General features: G+C 44.5%; 1 protein-coding gene across 3 annotated transcripts; it reads left to right on the forward strand.

Moving 5' to 3' along the window:
- Window positions 1-409: 409 nt before the first annotated feature.
- On the forward strand, window positions 410-17,218 carry MCM10 (minichromosome maintenance 10 replication initiation factor). 3 transcript variants are annotated; one of them, XM_019290909.1, is made up of 20 exons: window positions 410-465; window positions 1,278-1,336; window positions 2,134-2,454; window positions 3,235-3,339; window positions 3,918-4,052; window positions 4,254-4,428; window positions 5,114-5,279; window positions 5,793-5,960; window positions 7,336-7,452; window positions 8,511-8,710; window positions 9,613-9,713; window positions 10,728-10,829; window positions 10,920-11,037; window positions 11,395-11,623; window positions 12,442-12,601; window positions 13,263-13,381; window positions 14,264-14,377; window positions 15,135-15,280; window positions 15,492-15,534; window positions 15,883-17,218. In XM_019290909.1, exons 2-20 carry the CDS (start codon window positions 1,330-1,332, stop codon window positions 15,964-15,966), a joined length of 2,610 nt encoding a protein of 869 aa, XP_019146454.1. In that variant the 5' UTR covers window positions 410-465; window positions 1,278-1,329; the 3' UTR covers window positions 15,967-17,218. The 3 variants fall into 3 exon arrangements, with proteins under 3 accessions (XP_019146454.1, XP_019146455.1, XP_019146457.1); XM_019290910.1 differs by having other exon boundaries at window positions 437-456; XM_019290912.3 differs by lacking the exon at window positions 410-465 and adding an exon at window positions 629-761.
- Window positions 17,219-19,203: the final 1,985 nt, after the last annotated feature.

Raw genomic sequence — 19,203 nt, forward strand, 5'->3', positions numbered from 1 at the left:
GAGACAGGCAACAGAGCTGGTGAAGGGGCTGGAGCACAAGTCTGATGAGGAACAGCTGGGGGGGGCTCAGCCTGGAGAAAAGGAAGCTACGGGGAGACCTTTTCACTCTCTACAACTCCCTGACAGGAGGGTGCAGCCAGGTGGGGGTCGGGCTCTGCTCCCAGACAACCAGCGACAGGACGAAAGGATACGGGCTCCAGCTGCACCAGAGAAGGTTTAGGTTGGACATTGGGAGGAATTTCTTCACAGAAAGGGTGATCCCAACCTCATCAATCAACACCCCGCCATCGCCCCCCCGCCTCAGCGGATACCCGCACCCTCCCCTCCGCCCGCCCACAGCCAAGATGGCGCCGGGCAGCGCCACTGCCGCCAGCACGAAAGATGGCGCGTGCGCGCATGCGCGGAGGGGGCGGGGCCGGCCCGAATTCTGGCGGGCAGCTGGAAGCGCGCGCGGCGGTGAGCGGGGTGCGTGAGGGGACCGGGACACACGGAGCGGGCTTGGGGGATGGAGCCGGGGCCGAGGGGTCGGGGAGCCGCGGGGGAGGGAGCCCCGGGGGTGGTCAGGGTTCCACTGGGTGGCGGAGGCGGCGAACGGAGAGAGGAACCTTGAGGGGAAAAAGCGCGGGGTCCGCGGTGGTCACTGGCCTTGCCTGCTCGTGCGAATTCTGCAGTTTTGCTGAGAATGAATGTTCTGGAGAAAGAGAGAACTACCAAAAGTGGAGTTTATGGGCGAAACAAAAGTCTCTGCAGCAGGGAGACGTGTAAGCACAGTTAGAGTTTGTGACTCATTTGGCCTCAGTGGATATCCCATCTTTCTTATCCAAGTTTCCCTGGGCCATTCATATCCGCCCGTGCGGATTGTTTTTCACAGGGCCATCTCCATGAAATGGAGAAGCTGTGAGAAACGCAGAATGTACACTTTTGAGAGTAACAACTGTTAGACTTTAGTAACTAGTTAAATTGTAATTATGGGGCAGGATGGTGAGGTGGAAATGGTTATTTCCATGAGAACATGGTAGGCATTTCTTAAATTCTGTGTCTGTAATGGGCTTTTTTCTAAAAGTAGTGTCCTTATGCTGCAGCGAGTTTAGCATGGGTCAGACTTTTGATGTAGAAAACATATGCGAAGGTTTTAAATTTAGTGGAGTCCTCATCTGCAGCTGTAAGCAAAACCAAGCTGGTGGACTGCAAGTTGTCAAATAAGGAGCCTGAACACAATTTATATTTCTAGACGACTTATATGTACTTTAACAGTATCACTTTTGTTCTCCCCACAGCAGAGGATATTTTGCCTTGAGGGGCTCTTGCAGGAGCCATTCTGGTGAAACCATGGACGGTAAGGGAGAAAATTCTCTTACTTTCAGTAGGAAGCTTGTCTTCTTGTCAGCATGTTAGTTAATAAGCTCAAGTGTTCAGAAAACCTGGTAAGGCTTTTAGCAAAAGAATTTACATTCCACTGAGTTTATTTGCACAGTCCTTTGAGATTGCCTTTTGTCTTCCTTCTCGTCACTTTCCTGTGAAGCTGCTCTGTGCCTTCCCTGGTTTGGTGTTTTCCTCAGTAGAAAGGGCTAAATCACTTTCTTGGTTTGTTCAGAATTTCAGTTTTGTTATGTCTGCCCCATTCCTCTCTCTGTACTTGTTTTTCTCTATTATTTGTCCCTTTGTCCCTATTTCTTTGTTCTCCGTGTTTTTCCATGAGCAAACCATATCTGAGAATATACTTTGTTACCTGCCTTGCATCTCCCTCTTCTCTTTCCATTGGCAAAAGCCACATGGGTGTCTCTGTTGGCTACATCTTTAACAGGCTCCAGGCTTTTCTGTGTAACACCAACTGCTGTTCAAGGAGCTGCCAGGAGGAAAAAGGAGGGAAAGCCAGTGCTGAGTAGCTGGCAAGTTTTCTGCTGACTTGCCAGCTTGTGTCACAACCTGAGAGCAACCACATTTCCATCTGACCTCACATCAGAATCTGCTCTAGCTGCCTTTAGCTAAAGCTGAAGTGGTTTTTTTAAATGCCACTTGCTGCTCTGATTTCAGTTGTCATTAGCTTGGAATCAGGGTGTCTTGGATGTTTTATTCCTTGGGAGCTTTCCTCTAACTGGACAGAAATAACTCTGAGTTTAATTTTTGCTTTAGCTGATGATGACTTGGATTTGTTGGCTTCCCTCCTGGAAGAAAATGAAGCAACTGAGGAGAGGAATTCCCCTGAGGAGGAAGATGCTCCAAAGGATGAGGGGGGAGAACCAGATGAATATGATGAGCTCTTTGATGCAGAAGATGATGCGTCGTACACTGAGGAGGTTGATGCTGAGGACAGCATGATTGATGAGCAGAAGGAGAACCTGGCTACGCTGTTTGGAGATGTAGATGACCTGCTGGAAGAGGAGGAGGCAGAGAAAACTGTCCCCACTTCAGCTCCCAGTCAGGCGAAGGAAAAAACCAATGAAGAATTGCAAGGTTTCTGTAACAGCATGTTTGATCTGTTTTATTGGATATAATCTGTCTCTAGAGAGCTAACAGGCAGGAGGTAGGGCCTGCTGCTTCTTGATGATGTCTGGAGAGGAAATACTAAAGGCATTGTGAAAGTTTCTAAGTTCAGTTTTCAATGCTCAGTGGCCAAACTCACCAAACTTGTTTTACCAAAAGAAAGAGAGAACTTTAGTAAGCCAGGGAGACTAACATAGCTGTGCTGAGCAGGATGGGGAAGGTTGCCTGTGTACCTGTACATTGTCTGATGAAGAGTGATGTTGGCTCAGTGTTTAGGGCATCAGATATCATCCTGGCATCTTTCACCAGCACACCAGTCCCTTCCCCCTCAGGGCTTATTGACAGGAGGTTCTGCCATACCATTCAGTGTGGAAGCAGAGCTGGCCACAGCGTTCCTGTGTCCAGGCCGTGTATTTGATTATATCAGAAGCACTTACTTATTCTAAGGAGTGCAATCAACAGCCATTTAAATTGTCTTATGGTGAGTAGAAAAGTTCTATTCAACATGGGAAGGAACATACCACAATTAAGTAAAATATTTTTATGAGAGGAGCCAGCTCCAGGCTGTATGGAAAACTTTGCCTTCACTGTGTAGAATCAAGTAAATCTGCATTGCGACTCAAGTCTTCATTTTCTAAGTTTCCATGATGCAGTAAAACTGCCAGACTTCCAGGGATCTCATAAATCCCTATTTGCAATGGCTTCCTGCTGTCTTCATTATTATCCTTTTTCTTCTCCTTTCATTCCTAGCTGAGCTGAGAAAATTGCAAGAACAGATGAAGACATTACAGGAGCAGTTGCAGAAGACTGCTCTTGGGCAGCAATCCAGTTCAGGCCCTGAGAAGAAAACCCCTGGTAATGAGACTAATTAAATGGATTTATGATTTATTGGCTTACCAACATGAATTTATAGGCAGGACAAAATAATCCTGAAGTGGGCACTAAGTAGCAAGGAGGACTGGTGATCTGTGCATTCCCACGCAGGTTGTTTCTTACAGCTACAGATTAAATCAGTTTGGGTCTCTGTATCATGGATTAATTTTACACTGGACAGCTTTCATGACTAAGTGCTCCAGACTCTTCTGGAGTGTCCCTTCTTACTGGCAGATGTTGGTACACCCAGTATATGCAGCTGTGTTTGTTGCTCTAGCATGTTGGATGTAGTAATGAAACTTTATGGAAAAATTGCAAAGCAGAGGGATGTTTCTACTTTCCACAGCTGTGATGTTGCAGTGACATCTGAAGTTTTAAATTGTCATGGGGAAGAGTCTTTGGGGCGTTTTCAGCTGTTGCATTCCAGCTGACAACTTGGCTGAAGGGTTTCCATGTGGGGCACTGACTTAGACTTGTTATTGAGGAATTACATAGTTTGGAGCAGTACTTAGTCTGAGTCCGGATCCCGAGGTCTCACAGTTTTTTGTTTCCTTGGCCAGGTAAATCTCTCTGTCCACTCTTAAAGGAAAGGAAAGTTCAGAAGCTGCAAGAGTCACCAAGCTTCTCAGCCCAGCTGGGCAATCCTTTACTGCCAGCCAAGCAAGGAATGCAGAAATCAAAAGCATCCTCAGCAGGTACCATTTTCAGTCTGCCTTTCACTGAAACACACCAAGCTTCTGTCAAAAGCTTATAGTTCCCAGCAGTGGTGTGGACACATCCAGGACAGTGTTATACTACTCAGTACACCAGGAGTGGTCTGATCACAGTGGCAGAGATCTTATTAATTATTGTATTCTTTGTAATGGGAACTATACCCTTTTCTTTTTCTGCTAAAGAGAACAAGATTCCTCCTCCACGGCAAATCCTCAGTCTGGCGTTCCAGCCTCTCCAGTCTGCTGTAGGGAATACACCCAGTAAGGTGACCAGAGAGAAGATTTCTCTTGTGCCTGCATGCTCCAGTGTAACCACTCAGCCAGTGTCTGTGGAAGCCTTCTCAGGACTGAGATTAAGGTCAGCAGCCCACTCTGAACTCTGTCTGGGGACAACCCCTCCAGTAATGGCAGAGAAAACACAATGTATATGTGTGGTTTGACCATGTCAGATTAGTCACTTGTCATCAGGGGATGTAACACAAAGCCACAGCAATGGCTGGTTGATCAGTAATTAGGTAACACTGACTTTTGGCTTTTCACCTCTGCTCTTTTCTAACAAAAGCTCTAATTTTATTAGCGCTGCCTTCTCTGGGATATCCTCAGTGGTGGAGCAGGGAAGCAGTAGCTATGTGCAAAGCCCAGCTGAGCTCCAGTTGAGACAGTTTTTGCTCCACACAGAAGCCTCAGGAGCCACTCACCATCCCTATACTCAGTGTGGCCACAAGAGGACTCTGAATCCTCACAGTGTCCTCACCAGAACCTGTACTGTATTCCCAGCTCAGTCAGCCATTCTTGGTTAGTCTGAAATGAGCAGAGTTAATGCAGGCTTGGAGCTGAGTTGCAGTGCAGCTCTTTGGACAAAAACCAGTGTCATCAGTAGCTTTCTCATATGGGGGGTTTTGTTTCAAGTGACCTCAGGGTGAAGTAAGGCACAGAGGTGTTTTGCAGCAAGATGCAGTGTCCCCACGAAAGTGCTGGTTGGTTTTGATTGTCCATTTGTGTCTATGGATGTGTTCTCTTTTACCTGCTTTCACTGGATCTAGAAAACCCCGGGTGTCTTCAGCCGAAATGGACAGGAAAATGGCTAACAGGAAGCTCATCCGACTGTCTCAGCTGAAGAACAAACTTGCTACTGAAAATCTGGAGGAAATAGACTGGGTAACATTTGGAGTCATAGTGAAGAAGGTCACTCCTCAGAGCGCAAATAATGTAAGTAACTTCGTTGTATCCCTTGCTCAGTTCGAGTGAATTGCTAGTGGTCTTGCCTGAGAAACTTTCCTAGGTCTTCAACTTAATCAGCCAGCTCCATGTAGTTAATGAAAAACTTCTTTATTAAAGATCTTGGCTTGTCTGGTTTCATCTAGTATTGTACGTGTCCTATAGAAAGTCATTGATGAAACAGATCTGGATGTGCTGTGGTTTTGTGCGTTCAGTGGGGTGAAAACTTCTATTCAACAAGCAAGTGTGCTGCCCAGCTTTAATGCCAGAAAATTTGGTGGTAGCAGTACTGTTGTGCTGTTTTGGCCTTTAAGAACCCCAGGACCGGCAGCATGGGGTGGAGATACTGTATCTAACCTCTACTGAGGTTACAAAGTGTGTTTTTCTAAATCAATATGCCTTGAAGGGGGTGAAATCAGAATAGTTCCTCGAAAGAAACAACCAGAGAGGATGCGGTCAGTGTCACTGCAGCAAAGCTGAAAGGAAAGGGAATGTCTGTTCCAGGGCAGGACCTTCAGCATCTGGCGGCTGAACGACCTGCGGGACCTCAATGAGTGCGTCTCTCTTTTCCTGTTTGGTGAAGTCCACAAGGAGCACTGGAAGACCGACCAAGGCACAGTCATTGGCCTGCTCAATGCCAACCCTATGAAACCTAAAGAAGGCTCAGACGAGGTGAGAGGATTTTTCATTCAGCTGTAGATAAAAACCTATAGCTGAACCTTTCCTTGTTTAGCTGAGATTTAGCTTTATAACACATCTTAAGGTTGAAATTGCAGCAGTCTGCCCAACAGTTTGAATTGCATTCAGGTAGTTGCATGGTGTGTATTTGCTCCTGGCCTCCTGGAAAACTGAACTTCAAGAAGTCCTATTAAGCATTTGAACACAGAGTTTATTCCAGTGTTTAACCTGCTCCAGGTAGCACTTGGCTCCTCCACAAATACAGGGAGTGTATTTTCATTTCAGTTTATTCAGCTACTTCAGTGCAACCCCTATTTCAGGCTAGAGGTCTTTCAAAGCTGAAAAATGTGGAGAAGCTCATTTCTCCCTTCTAATTCAAGCATGAGATACAATTGCAAAATGCTTCTGCTTCAAAAATCACAACTGAGAAGCAGCAATATTTGATTTATTAAACAAATAATGTATTATGTAAATATATGTTGGTTGATACATAGTAGTTCACTTGTTTAATTATTTATAAATGCAGAACATGATGAATTACTTCTCTGCATCAAAACATTTAAGACACCTTCATTTTGCTAATAAATTAATATATTTTTAATTGCACTGGAATGGAACCTGTTTCCAGTTACTTCTTTCAAGGGGAGTTTCAGGCTAGTAGCTGATCGTGTAGTGTTCTGCATTTTAAATTCTCCAAATAGAAAAATTAAGGATCTCATTAATTGTCTTTTAAGCTATGTAATTGCTTAAATTAGCATGAATAAGCAGTGGATAGTCCCGTTGGTGAGCAGAAAGGCAAACCACATTTAATAGGAGGGCTGAATTTAACTGTCAAGAATGGCTCTTCTTAGCTAAAATGTTCACATTTATTACTACATTAAAACTGACTTCTGAAATTGTCCCTTGGCTATAGACATGGTTCCTGGTGTATTTGGTTGTGTGAAGCAGATGCTCTTCTTGCACAGGACTCAGTTTTGACTGCACCAAGACATTTGGAGAGGGACAGAGTCCTGTTACAGCTCTTCCTCCCATCCCCTGCTGGATGTGGAGGTCATGATGGCATCAGAGCCAAGCAGCTGTACAGGACCATTTACAGCAGAATTAGATCTGCCTTAGGTGTTTTTTGGTTTCCTGAGGCTCTGAGCATAGAACTCAAATGTCTTTCATCTCTTTGTGAGAAATAAATTCACTTTTTTCTTTTTAACTGAGCCATTTCTCAATCTGAATAGGACATGTGGCTTTCTTAAGCTAGGCCTGCATTTTAAGACTATGCTGTTAGTACCAGAGGTACTGAATCAGATCAGACATACCAGTGACATCTAGAAAGAGGCCCATCCAGGCCTTAAGGTGTGTTCTGATTTCTGTCTAGGTGTGTTTGTCTGTTGACCATCCCCAGAAGATCCTCCTCATGGGAGAAGCTCTGGATATGGGTACCTGCAAAGCCAGGAAGAAGAATGGTGATCCTTGTGCACAGATTGTGAATCTGGTTTGTATCTCAGTAGTCAGGGCATTCCTAAACCGTTGGTGAAAATCTGGCTGCTGATTTTGTACTGATACTCTGACTTTTGTTTCTGGGTCTTGACTTGCCACTAAACTAAAGTGGGTGGAGAAAGTGAGAAATGAAACCCAGAGGAGCTGTTTCTGTGCTGTCACTGTGCAGCAACAGGGGATTTCCCTAAATCCAAGGCTGGTGCTGCAGTGAAAGGAGATGGCCTTGACCCATGATTGCCACACCCTTTCGCTCTCCTTTGCTCCAGTGCAAGCTTCCATGCACTGCACTAGAGAACTCATCCAGAGAAAAAAACCAGGAGATTTTTTGGGGGGGAATGGCTGTTTTTTGGAATGGTTTTAACCCAATGAGCTCCCTGGTCTAGTGTGCCTGCAAGCTGTTTAGAATACTTGTTCCTGAATGTGGGGCACTGGAGATGAGGGAAAAAGGTGTCGGGATCCTTCTTTTAGGACATTACTAACTTGTACTAGTTTAAAGGACTTGTGGATTACGTTACTTCATGGCTATGGTGATGCTGTCATACCTGAAAGGAACCCTGTCTCAGTCAGAAGGGTTGTAGTTAGTAGGGTATCACTTAGAAGGAGGAGAAAAAATGAAGGAATGAAGAACTGACGAGGAGCTGAAAGTGTGTGAAGTGGGAGGAAGACAAATACAGAAGGTACCTGTAGCCAGTCAAGGCTGTGCTTGCAGACCCAGTCCAGGAGGAGGCTCTGCATACAGTACATAAAATTGAGTACAGTCAAGAATACAGAATGTGGGCAAGAGGTCCTGGGTGGGATATGAGATGACTTCAAGGAATAGCCTTAAAATTCTTGGATGCACAAGGTTGTTTCCAGTGATTAGTATAGGCAGTTTTAGCTTTTTTTTTTGATTGCTCAAGTGTGGGCATATTTTTGCTTAGTTGGCCAAATGCTGGAGTACCACAGTAGAGATGTTACTTCAGTTTAGCTGTAGAAGGATGCATGTGGGTGAGAGGAATGAAGTAAATTGTAATTGCTGGTGTTCTGTAACAGGCTTCTCCCATTTCTTTTCAGAATGACTGTGAATATTGTCAGTATCACATACAATCCCAGTACAAGAAGCTCAGCTCGAAGCGGGCAGAGCTGCAGTCCACCTTTTCTGGTGGCCGCATTCCTAAAAAATTCGGTCGGAAAAATCCCACTTTGAAGGAGAGGCTGTGTCAGGACGGGTTTTACTATGGAGGAGTCTCTTCAGCAGCATATGCAGCCTCAGTGTAAGATAAACCATTTATTTCCCTTGCTTTTGAACAGAATTTCCCTTACGTGTGCAAGGGAGCCTGAAGCTGTAGCTAAGGGAGTCTATTCAGTTAGAGAACCCTTTGCCTTGACTACATTCACCAAGTAGAAATAAATGCCCCACCTTTGGCATGATCCTACTGTCCACATGGGGTAACAGAGCTGCTGTTTGATAGGAAAATTTTAAGTTGGTAGTAAGATGTGGTAAGGAGTGTTTTTACCTCTACCATATTACTGTGGTGTGAAGCCAGGGAGCTTTGTGTTTCAGTAGATTAATAAACTTTGAGATCATGAGATCCCAAGCATTCAAGTCTCCAAGACTGTAACTGTATTTTGTTATGGCTCACTGCATTTAATCCCAGAATCAGTGTATTCTGTATTTCCTCATGTCTTCCTTGGCTGAAACAATAGTGTCACTATGGGTTAATGAGGAAACAGGAGTGACCAAGATCAGTATGCATCTCATAGGTCCTTTATCCAAATCCCATGAAGACTGCTGTGCAAAGATGAGTCACAGCTGGATCCAGCTGTGCTTGGACACAGCTTTTATTCCTTTACCAGTGCCCTCTGATTGATACGTGGTGTGACTCCCCAGTAATGAAGCAATTCCAATCCTGGAACTACCTGTGAACAAAGTTGTAATCTATGTTTAGTTTTCCTTTAATGCATAGGAAATACATATCTCAACAAAGCGAGAAATGGGAGATCCTAAACATTATGCTGGAATTTAGGTTTAGATTCTCATCCTTCCCAAAAGCAGACAGATGGCCCTTTGGGGTGGCTGGAGTTTTGTTGTAGCACTGGGCTGGTATAAAGGCTTCCTCTCCTTGCTCCAAGCATGGGAATACTCTGATATTCTGGATTTGTTTCCTCTTTCTAGTGCAGCAGCTGCTGTGCCGAAAAGGAAGATTCAAACCACTCTCTCCAACCTGGTCGTGAGAGGAACTGATGCAATTGTCCAGGAAACCAGGCAGAAAATTGGTACCCAATTACCCAAGTAGTCTCTTCACTCTTTAGATGTTTCCAGCTCGATGTCTAGTGGTGTCCCAGGGCCTTCTACTCACTGAATGAACCTGGCAGTCACTTTGCTGCAGAAGTGGTCATTTGCAGGCAGCTTTCTCAGTTGGTCAAAACTCCTCTTCCCTCTTGAGATCACAGTTTCAAGGCAAATGTAACTAAGCAACTGTGTAGCTCCATGCATCTTTTTTTTCATCAGTGCCCCTAAATTAAGTCTCCTGTTCTGTATTTGGACAGTGACAGAAGATCTTTGCCAGATTAATGGGAATTGGAGGTTTTAAGAACTTGGAACCAGAATACTTATTTTATTTGATTAAAATAAATTAGTTCTGTCAACCTTGAAAGCTGCTAAGGAATACTAAGTATAAATCAGTCAGGTCTGCAATGCAGGGGACCTCCTGACAACCCACCCTGTTTCTAGTGCTTTTCTTTTGTGTCCAAGCATGTTCCTTTTGTAGTCCCTGGGATGTCACTAGTCTTCTTTGCCTCTGTTTTATTTCTGTAAAGCACTTAATATTACACCTTTGTGCTCCTTGGAGAGCAGGTGACAGATTATTCAAACTGTGTTCTAAATGCCACTTAAGTGTCTTACTTACATCTTCCAGTTCCATCAGTTGCCTACATTTCAGACAACATAGTATATGTCCATAGCAGCTTTTAGCTGCTCTTAATTCTCCAGGGATGAAGTGTGGAGGCTTCAGGACTGTAAAGCATCCTAAAAATGGGAATGGTGGGAGTAACACAGACAGCCAAGGCTGATGAGGAACTGAGTGATGAAGTTTCTGAAGGGGTAGAAATGTCTGTGACAAAGGACAAGACCTTGGGCAACCAAATATAATGTAAAGGTTGGTCTTGCTTTGAGAATGCTCAGGTGACCTGCAACCGTTTCTTCCAACTTAGAAAATTCTACATCTCTAAAGCCAGGCCTGCTTCTCTTCCTCACTCCAAACATGTTGTATTTCTTCCTCTTCCACTCAGGTGCAGCAAAGAGACCCATGCAGTGTTCTGAAGAATTCAGGGAACTGCTGGCACAGCCAACTTTTGGAGCACGAAACCTCTACAAACACTGGACCAAAACAGGTATTGTCCTTTTGCCTAAAGGAAGACCCACTCACTCTACCTCCTTCTGAAAAAAGTGGCTTTTTATTTTGGTTTGTTCTTTTTTCCCAGATACTGAAAAGAAGCAAGGGGCCAATTTCCAGTCTATCTCTGCTTCAGCATTGCTCAAGCAACAGAAACAGAAGTTGCTGGAGGCCAGAAAAAAGAGATCTGAAGAGATTCAGAGGCGGTAAGACACACTGGCTTGCACAGGAAGGGTTCTGTTATTGTAGCCCTAAGGATAACTGTGTTTTCACTTCTTACTTCCCAGCTTTGTGTGATGCCTCTCTGATTTTAGCTTTGACAACAATTGGTCAAAGTCACTCCTTCTGGTGACTTCTTCAAGTCACTCTTGATTTCAGCAACCCAGTGACTTCTTACCAGTCTTGTTTTCCTTTCCTGAATGCCCAAATTGCTGTATGTTTCTTGTAGTAATTAAAGGCCAAATAGTGAAAAATCATAGCCTGCATCCCCTCATATTTGTTTCTTAAACCTTTCTTTCTCTGACTTGTGTCCCTAATTGAATGAATTATTCTTGTCTTACAAGGTTTCTCCAGAGCACAGGTACAGCCAGCACTCCTGCTCTCCCATCCTCCTCCAGACAGACTTCCCTCCATTCCCCAGTGCCTGGGGCGGAGTTTCCCAAAGCTGCAAAAATGTCAACTCCTCAAAGGCCCAAGCTAGGTACAGGCTTCTCAGAAGGAGAAGATATCCTCTTCTTTGACAAGTCTCCACCTCCAAGGCCAAAGCTAGACAGCTTGGCAGAAGCCAAAAAGGTACCAGCTCTTTGGATCTTTCAAGTATTAAAGAGAGGTTAAGGGAAATTTGGTTTGGTAGAAGAGGAGTATTTGGTCAGATATGGCCCAGCTCAGTTCTGGTGTTAGTGAAGTTTGTGATTTGTGGGATCACACTGGCCTATATTCCAGCATACAGGAAACCTGTGTTAGTGCCAAAGTCCATGCCTTTAGTCAATCCCTTGAGGTAAGGGATTTGTGCTGAAAACCCCTAGAATGCTAAATTCTGCTGTTCTTTGGCATTGCTAGTGCAGTGTATTGCAGGTGTTTTCTGTTTGATGGATAGGTAAGTAACTGGTTTAACTGTGTTGTGTCATGAGTCTGGATAATTTTGTTTTCTAGGCAAAACAGAATGCATCTTTTTTTGGCAAAAATATGTTCATTTGTTTGTCAAAGAAACTTTTCTCTTCCAGCTAGAATGAGGAAGCGTAAGCATTCTGGGAGTATAAGAAGGAATAGTTGTAAGCAATTTTCTATTCATTGCAAATTATTAGCAATTTATGTGGAAATCTCAAGTGATTTGATTTCTCTGAAAAACAGATAAAGCACAGCTGCAGAGATACCAGGCCTGGTAACACCCATGGAGGAATGATTTTATGATTTGGGAAGTCACAAGAGGTTGGGTGATGTGGTGAATTAGATGTATGGCAGAGCTGGGAATTTAGCTGGGCTTCTCTCCATGCTCAGGCCAGTGGATGTTCTCTCTTCCAGTTGACAGCCTTCCTCTGCTACTTCTGGAAGTAGGAGCATGGGAGCCAGACAGGTCACCAACATTTCCCCTGCTCTTTCCTGTTTTCTAGCTGGCTGCAATACAGCGACTACGAGCAAAAGGCCAGATTCTTCCTAAAACAGACCCGAACAGTGTCAAGAGGAAACGGACTGATGTCGAGGATGTCCTAGAAATAGTTGAAAGAGTTGAGAAAAATGTTGCTCAGCCACAAGGTGCAGAAGCAGACAATGGTATGTACTGTTAGCTTCTAGAATAGAAAAAATGTGCTTCTGTCCTACTGAACAGAGCAGTAGTTGCTGGGTTAAGGACTTAATTGCTGTGCTAAAGCGAGGCCAAATTAGGTCTGTTTGGGACTTCAAGGGTTTGCTGGAAAGACTAAAAAAATCTCTAACCCTGTGGAGAAAGTGTGAGATGTAATCTCTGATAGCTCCCTGTGCTCATCTCTGTTCCCTTTCTTCTGGAACTTGAGCATCTGCAGTGCATGGCTGACTTCACCAAGGGAAACCAAGAACTAATCCCACCAGGGAAGGTATCTGAATTTTTTGTGGGAACTTGAGTTTGCCTGCTGGTGATTTACTGTGTGATCTTGGATGAATTGTTTAATTCCCTTTAAAGTTTCTTCATCAGCCAGTGACGGAACACTGCTTGCACTCCTGGGAGTAATGTGAAAATTCGTAGTACAGTGCTTTGAGAAAAGATGCAATGTTATTTTAAAAAAACACTTTTTCTGAAGCCATATTTGAGCTTGTTTTCATGTTCCCTAACTATGAAAGGCTGCTGTTTGACCTGAACATCTGCCTGAGAGACCTGAGACTTCCAAAATCTCCTGCAGTGATTAAGTTTAGGCATCACAGCCTTGTTTTGTAGGACTGAGCCTTTTTGTCTCCCTAGAAATGGATGAACTGGAACCTGCCCAAAAGAAGCAGCGCCAGCAGCTGGCCTATCTGGAGTCAGAAGAGTTCCAGAAAATTCTGAAGGCCAAGTCCAAGCACACAGATGTCCTGAAAGAGGTATGGCCTCCATCCAGCTGTGACTGAGGGCTTAGAACTAGGGAGCTGACTGGACTCCTCATTATTTCAGCAAGAAGCAGGCACCCAAACATGTCATGGGCTCCAGATTGCCCCAAGGAGTAGGGCTGGGTGTCTCTGGGCACACAGGGCACAATGCCTGCAAGTCAGCACTGTTGCCATAGCCATGATAAGGTCAAGTTGCCAGCTGCCATCAGATTTTTCTGTTGTGTTTGGAAGAATCAGTGACGTTTCCTCGATTGGTGGATAATCAAAGAAATCCCTCTGCCTTAAAATCAAATGAGATGCGTGCCTATTTTGTCCCTCATTACTTGGCCACATAAAGCCAGCTTCCACCTTCATATGTGACTCATGTCAGCTGTGAAATGCCAGCAGGTGCCCTGAAGAGCTGAGAGGTTGAATTTCTGACACTGAGGTCTCTGCTAAGCACATTCCCAGGGTTACAGCACCCTCCAATGGCATAGGGCTTGTCTTGGACGCTTATTGGCATGAAGTCATAATTGTTTTAAGATCTTCTGGGGAGTAATATTTTGGCTAAGAACCTACTCCATTAATTACTTTAATTACATTACATCTGCCTATCTGACTTCTCTCTGCACTGTCCTTGTGGGTTATGTGCTTATTTCAGTACTTCCTGCTGTTGTTAAACCTTCCCACTCAAACATCTCAAAGGTGGCTCGTTTCAGTGCTGGTGAACTGCAGCACGTGTACAATACGGATTGTTTGAAGCAAGAGAGATGTGGTCTTTCTCTGCTCCCAGACTGGAGTCTGCTTCAAACAGGCCTGGTAATTTACCCTAAGGCCATTTATGGAGTGGCTTCTCCCCTCTTTGTGTCCTCACAACCCCTTTTGTGTGCCCCACAGGCTGAGGCTGAACTGCAGGAGCAATACTTTCAGCCACTGGTGAAAAAGGAAGAACTGGAAGAGAAGATGAGGAACATTAAAGCAGTGAAATGCCGAGTTGTGACATGTAAAACGGTGAGTGAAGGGGAGCCAAGGTAACAGCAGGGGAGTGGAACATGGATTCTACAAAATGGTGCTGGACTATCCTGCAGACTCCCATCTGTCACTCTCTTGGCTGTGGTCCAGTGCAGGGATTGATGGAGACAGTTTTGTCCCTGATGCCTGTTGCTGAGAGCAGCCTGTGCACAGAGTGACTGAGACATGGCAAGGCAGGCTTTAGTGCTGTGCTGTACATCTCAACTCAGTGCTTGTGCCAGTGGTTCCGTGGGTATTGCTGTCCTGAATTTCTCAGTTTTTTCCATGAAGTGCTTTGTACCAGGACTCTTAGTTCGTCATATTTTGTGACAAAATAAGCAAAGTCCTTGAAAACATTAGCCCTGGGTGGGAATCCTCTATCTGCATTTCCAGGGACTTTGCCATCAGGAAGATGGGTGGAGCTTTATGACTGTCCCAAATGTACTGAGAGGAAGGGAAGCATTACCTCCTACTTTCAAAGTTTCAGCCCCTGCTGAACTTTCCCTCTTGCTGCCTTCCCTACCTGTTTTGGGATTGCACAGGGGTACACTTGTGCCTTGTGAAGTGGTGGGAGCAGGACCACAGGGTGGTGGCAAGGGGAGGATGGCACTAGAAGGAGCAGTGGCAAAGTCTAGGGCTGTGATCCAACCACTGGGCTCCTCAGAATGGGAGAGGACAGGGATGCTTTCCTCTGAACATTCAGCTGTTGCCAGCCCTCAGAACAGGTCTTACATGCTCTCTCTCTCCTCCCTGACAGTGTAATTACACCTATTTCAAGCCTCTGGAGACCTGTGTGCAGGATAACCACGACTACCTCTGGCATGATGCCATCAAGAGATTTTTCAAATGTCCTTGTGGAAGTAGAGCTATTTCCCTTGACAGGCTCCCAAAAAAGCCCTGCAGGTAAGAAATGAGCCTCATGAAACAGTAACTGGGACTTTAGTATTGTCCCTTCACAAGTCACTTGTTGTGAGTCACATAACCATGCCCTAGAAGGGGAATGTTAGCCCTTGTGCCAAGGAGCATGGGCTGGGTGTGGGGCTGCTTTAGGATCCCCTCACACTGTGCAGCAAACACACCACAGTGGTCCTTACCTGCCATCTTCATCTTTCAGTAACTGTGGCCTCTTCAAGTGGGAGCGAGATGGGATGCTAAAGGTAAGTGTGAGCCAGCAGTTTCTGAGCACCTCAGCACTCCGGCTGCTTCCCGTGGTGCTTTTGTCCCCCTCTTTGGTTCTGTGCCCTTATGAGCTCCCAGCAAAGCCAAGCAGCTCTGTATTTTGTCAGGTGCCTACAGGCTGTGTTTTAATGGACTTCCACTTTTTTATTTAATCGTGGAGAAATGGCTTTTGAACAAAGCTGTAAAAATTTAGAATGTCAAGATCCTTAGAGGGTCTGTTCGTATTTTATCGGGTAATTTATCCCTACCACAACTTCTGTCAGGTAAGTGTTTGGGAGACACCTACCACACGTTTAACTTCTTTTCTCCATGGTTCATGTTTCCAGGAGAAAAAGGGTCCAAAGATTGGTGGAGAAACACTTTTACCAAGAGGAGAGGAACAACCAAAATTTCTCAATAGTCTTAAGTGACCTGGAGTTGATTTTTTTCACAACGTAAGGATGGATTTCTGTGTCTGAAACACACATTTATATTGGACTGCCAAGAAGATTGAGGTTTTAGGGATGAATCAGTAGGGGAGTCAGTTTTTGATGGAAAGGACATCTGCCAGGTGTCCACCGGGCCACTGCATGGATATTGAACTTTGGGGTTTTTTTTTTTTCAATTTGACTGAAAAAGGCTCCATGTGAAATGCACACTCATGCCTGTTCTTTCCAACTAACAACACAAGAGTGACCTCACCAGACTTTTAAGTGACAAAACATCATGAATGGGAATGACTGTAGATTCCATAAGCACTTACGAAATTTACTGTGATGGGTTCATGCCAACCTGTCAGGTTCTTCAGCTCTTGGACAAAAAGGGGTGTGACAGGGTTGTAGGCAGAGAGCATTCTCCATTGGCTTCAAAATTACTCACTCTGAAGCCTTAGGAACAGATGTCAAACAGGTGTCCCGAGTTTTTCCTTGGTTTACCTGTTACAAAACCCTTCCATGGCTTTGGCACTGCAAGCCAGCTGTGTTTATGCTGCAAACTCTGAGCTCCTATCTCCCAGCACCATCCACACTACAGTGCTCTTGTGGCTACAGACCTCCAGCTTCCACTTGGAAAAACATTTTAATGAACCTGGCACCATTTTGTGAGTGGTTCTAAAGAGCTGAGTGATTATATGTAGAAGCTTTTACCCTTTTTCTGGCATTTTAAAAAGGAACAGTAGCTGTCTCAGACCAAGCAGGATGAGATCTTCTTCTAAGAGGTGGCTTCTGAGAAATGCTGCCTCCATACAGGCATTTTTCTGAAAGCACATCTGTGTAGGGATGCCTGGGGCATTTAACCAGCTTTTCCTGGACCTGCCCCTAGCTCATGCCCAGTAGGATCGCAGGATTTTTTTAAAGTGCCTAAAACCCCTCTAACCTCAGTGATTCAATCAAAGTGCCACTAAGCATCTCATGTGTCCCAGTGGTCTTGTCGATGCCTCTTGTTTGCTTGCAGAGGGGCTGGAAGAGAAATAAATCATTTGAAGCAACTGGACAGATTCACCTCAGCATTCTTCAGCCCTCATCTCTTACTGGTGCTTTTATTGGTGCAACTTGGCCTGTAGCATTTGGTACCAATTGCTGAGTGGGGTGTCACTGCTAGGGGACAAAATCAGTAACTGTGACATTGCTTGGCAACATCTCGTGGCATTCCTCCTTCAGAATAAAGAGAGTACAGAATAAAACACTCCCTGGGTCTGCATGCTATTTCTCTGCAGAAGAGGATGAGTTGCTTCCTCAACATCTTTCTTTGCCCACAAAAGGACTGGTTTGTGGTCTGTAATTTCAGCTTTTACAGACTTTGCTCATTCAGACTTCACAGGAGTTTCTCACCTGGCGTCCACAAAACCACCATGAAATTCCACGTTGGTATCAGTCTTCAGCCAGCATGTTGAAAGCTTCACACCTTTTCCAGTTCCTGTCTCTTGGGCCCAAGGATTCTGCAGAAACAAAATTGTCAAAGGAGGGTTAATGCTTTATTTTCATCAATGTCCCCAGGACTGGGATATGTAAGACATGTATCTCTGTGGGAGTGAGAGCAATGCTTGTATGCAAAAATAGGGTAAAGAAACCAAACCAGTCGCTTTGCTTAAGCTCTAGCAGTAAACAAGGAGGGGGGAGAGATGGATGTATTGGAAGTTATGTGCCTCACTATTTTTTGAGATTCCTTTCTTGTGCCAGAGATTGCACTACTACCCTGATTCCTGAATACTTGGCTCTAACAAAAGGGAAGCTGGGATCAGGACGGTCACAGCAGCTGGTTTGCCCGGAGCTGTCTCCAAAATGGGTTTGGCCCAAACATCCTGCAGGCCCAGCAGTTATTGGAATTTTTGGGTGACTCTCAGCTGCAGCATCCCGATGTTTTCCTCAGACCCAGCACAGGCCTCTCAGGGTTCGCTGTGGTTATTCAGCCACACAAGCCACAACAGAATTTTTGAACCACAGAAATAATCCAGTGCAGCCACTGATGTTGGTTTTGTTACAGTTTAATCTTTACTTCAAAAATGAAATCCATGTTCTCCATCAGCTATACCAATGACTTCCCATGTAAGCTCATACTGAAACTGATTCACTGGTTGATTTTGCACAGAAAAAGGATATTAAAAATCCTAAACACATAATCACACATGGAATTTTATATTAATATGATTTTACCTAACTATATTATTAATAACCTTACATTAATAGAGTATCAGCCTAAAAGTATATCAAGAGAGACACTAGAAAAAATAAGTAATGCACAACTCATCATAATCTTTGATTACCTAAATTAGCTGTAGCAATCTGATTTTGTAGGTCAGGTTTTCTTTGAAGTCCATCAGCTGTTCAGCCTTGCTGCACCTATTTTGTATTAGCATGAAATGCTTTTGTAATGCAGAATTTGGGGCAAGTTCCTTACACAGGGGGCAAAAAGCACATGAATCTGGCTCAGAAGCTGATGCTTAGGCACAGGTTTTCCATCCTGGTCTTTAGAGGTCACTTTAAAGATTGATTCTTTTTCCTTGCACTGCCTTTGCCCATTTCTTCCAAACAGCCTGCATTTAAAAACCCCACAAAACAACAACAAACCCAGAAAACACCATCTTTGAATGCAGTGTTTTCTACTTATTCCTGGTATGAGCCAATCTGGCCATAAAAACACCCATTAACTTATTCACTGTCTCTTCGAAGTCTCAAACAGAAAAGTACAGACACTAAATTAAATTAAAAACTACAAGCTCCAGTGCACAAAACCCTGCTTGGTATAAGCCAAAAGGCTCATTGGATTGATGTGGTGAGCAGAGAAGGCACACAGATGGGTGTTTTATAAACCATGTCCTCTTCTTGCAAATCCAGTTAGAGAAGAATTGAATAACAGGCTCTCCTACCTCAATACCTGCTGGCACAAGCTCATCCTACCTGGGTTGATTTGCACTGAAAAGATAGCAAAGAACGTGGATGAAATCAGTTTTGGCAGCCCAGAGGTGGGAATGGTGATGAGTAGAGCTGGAGGAGAAATTTGCAGAGCTCCTGGGCTGATTTCCAGGGATGTGAAGGGGCTGTCTGTGGAGCAAGGGCGCTTCTCCAGTACAGGCAGGTAGCAAGAAGCCTTATCAGCAGAAGGCCAAAATTACTTGTGAGTTACAAGATAAGGTAGTGATTTAAGATTAGCACAAGGTCTGCAGCAGAAGC

Source organism: Corvus cornix, chromosome 1A (genome assembly GCF_000738735.6).
Source record: "Corvus cornix cornix isolate S_Up_H32 chromosome 1A, ASM73873v5, whole genome shotgun sequence".
In the NCBI taxonomy this organism is placed as follows: domain Eukaryota; kingdom Metazoa; phylum Chordata; class Aves; order Passeriformes; family Corvidae; genus Corvus; species Corvus cornix.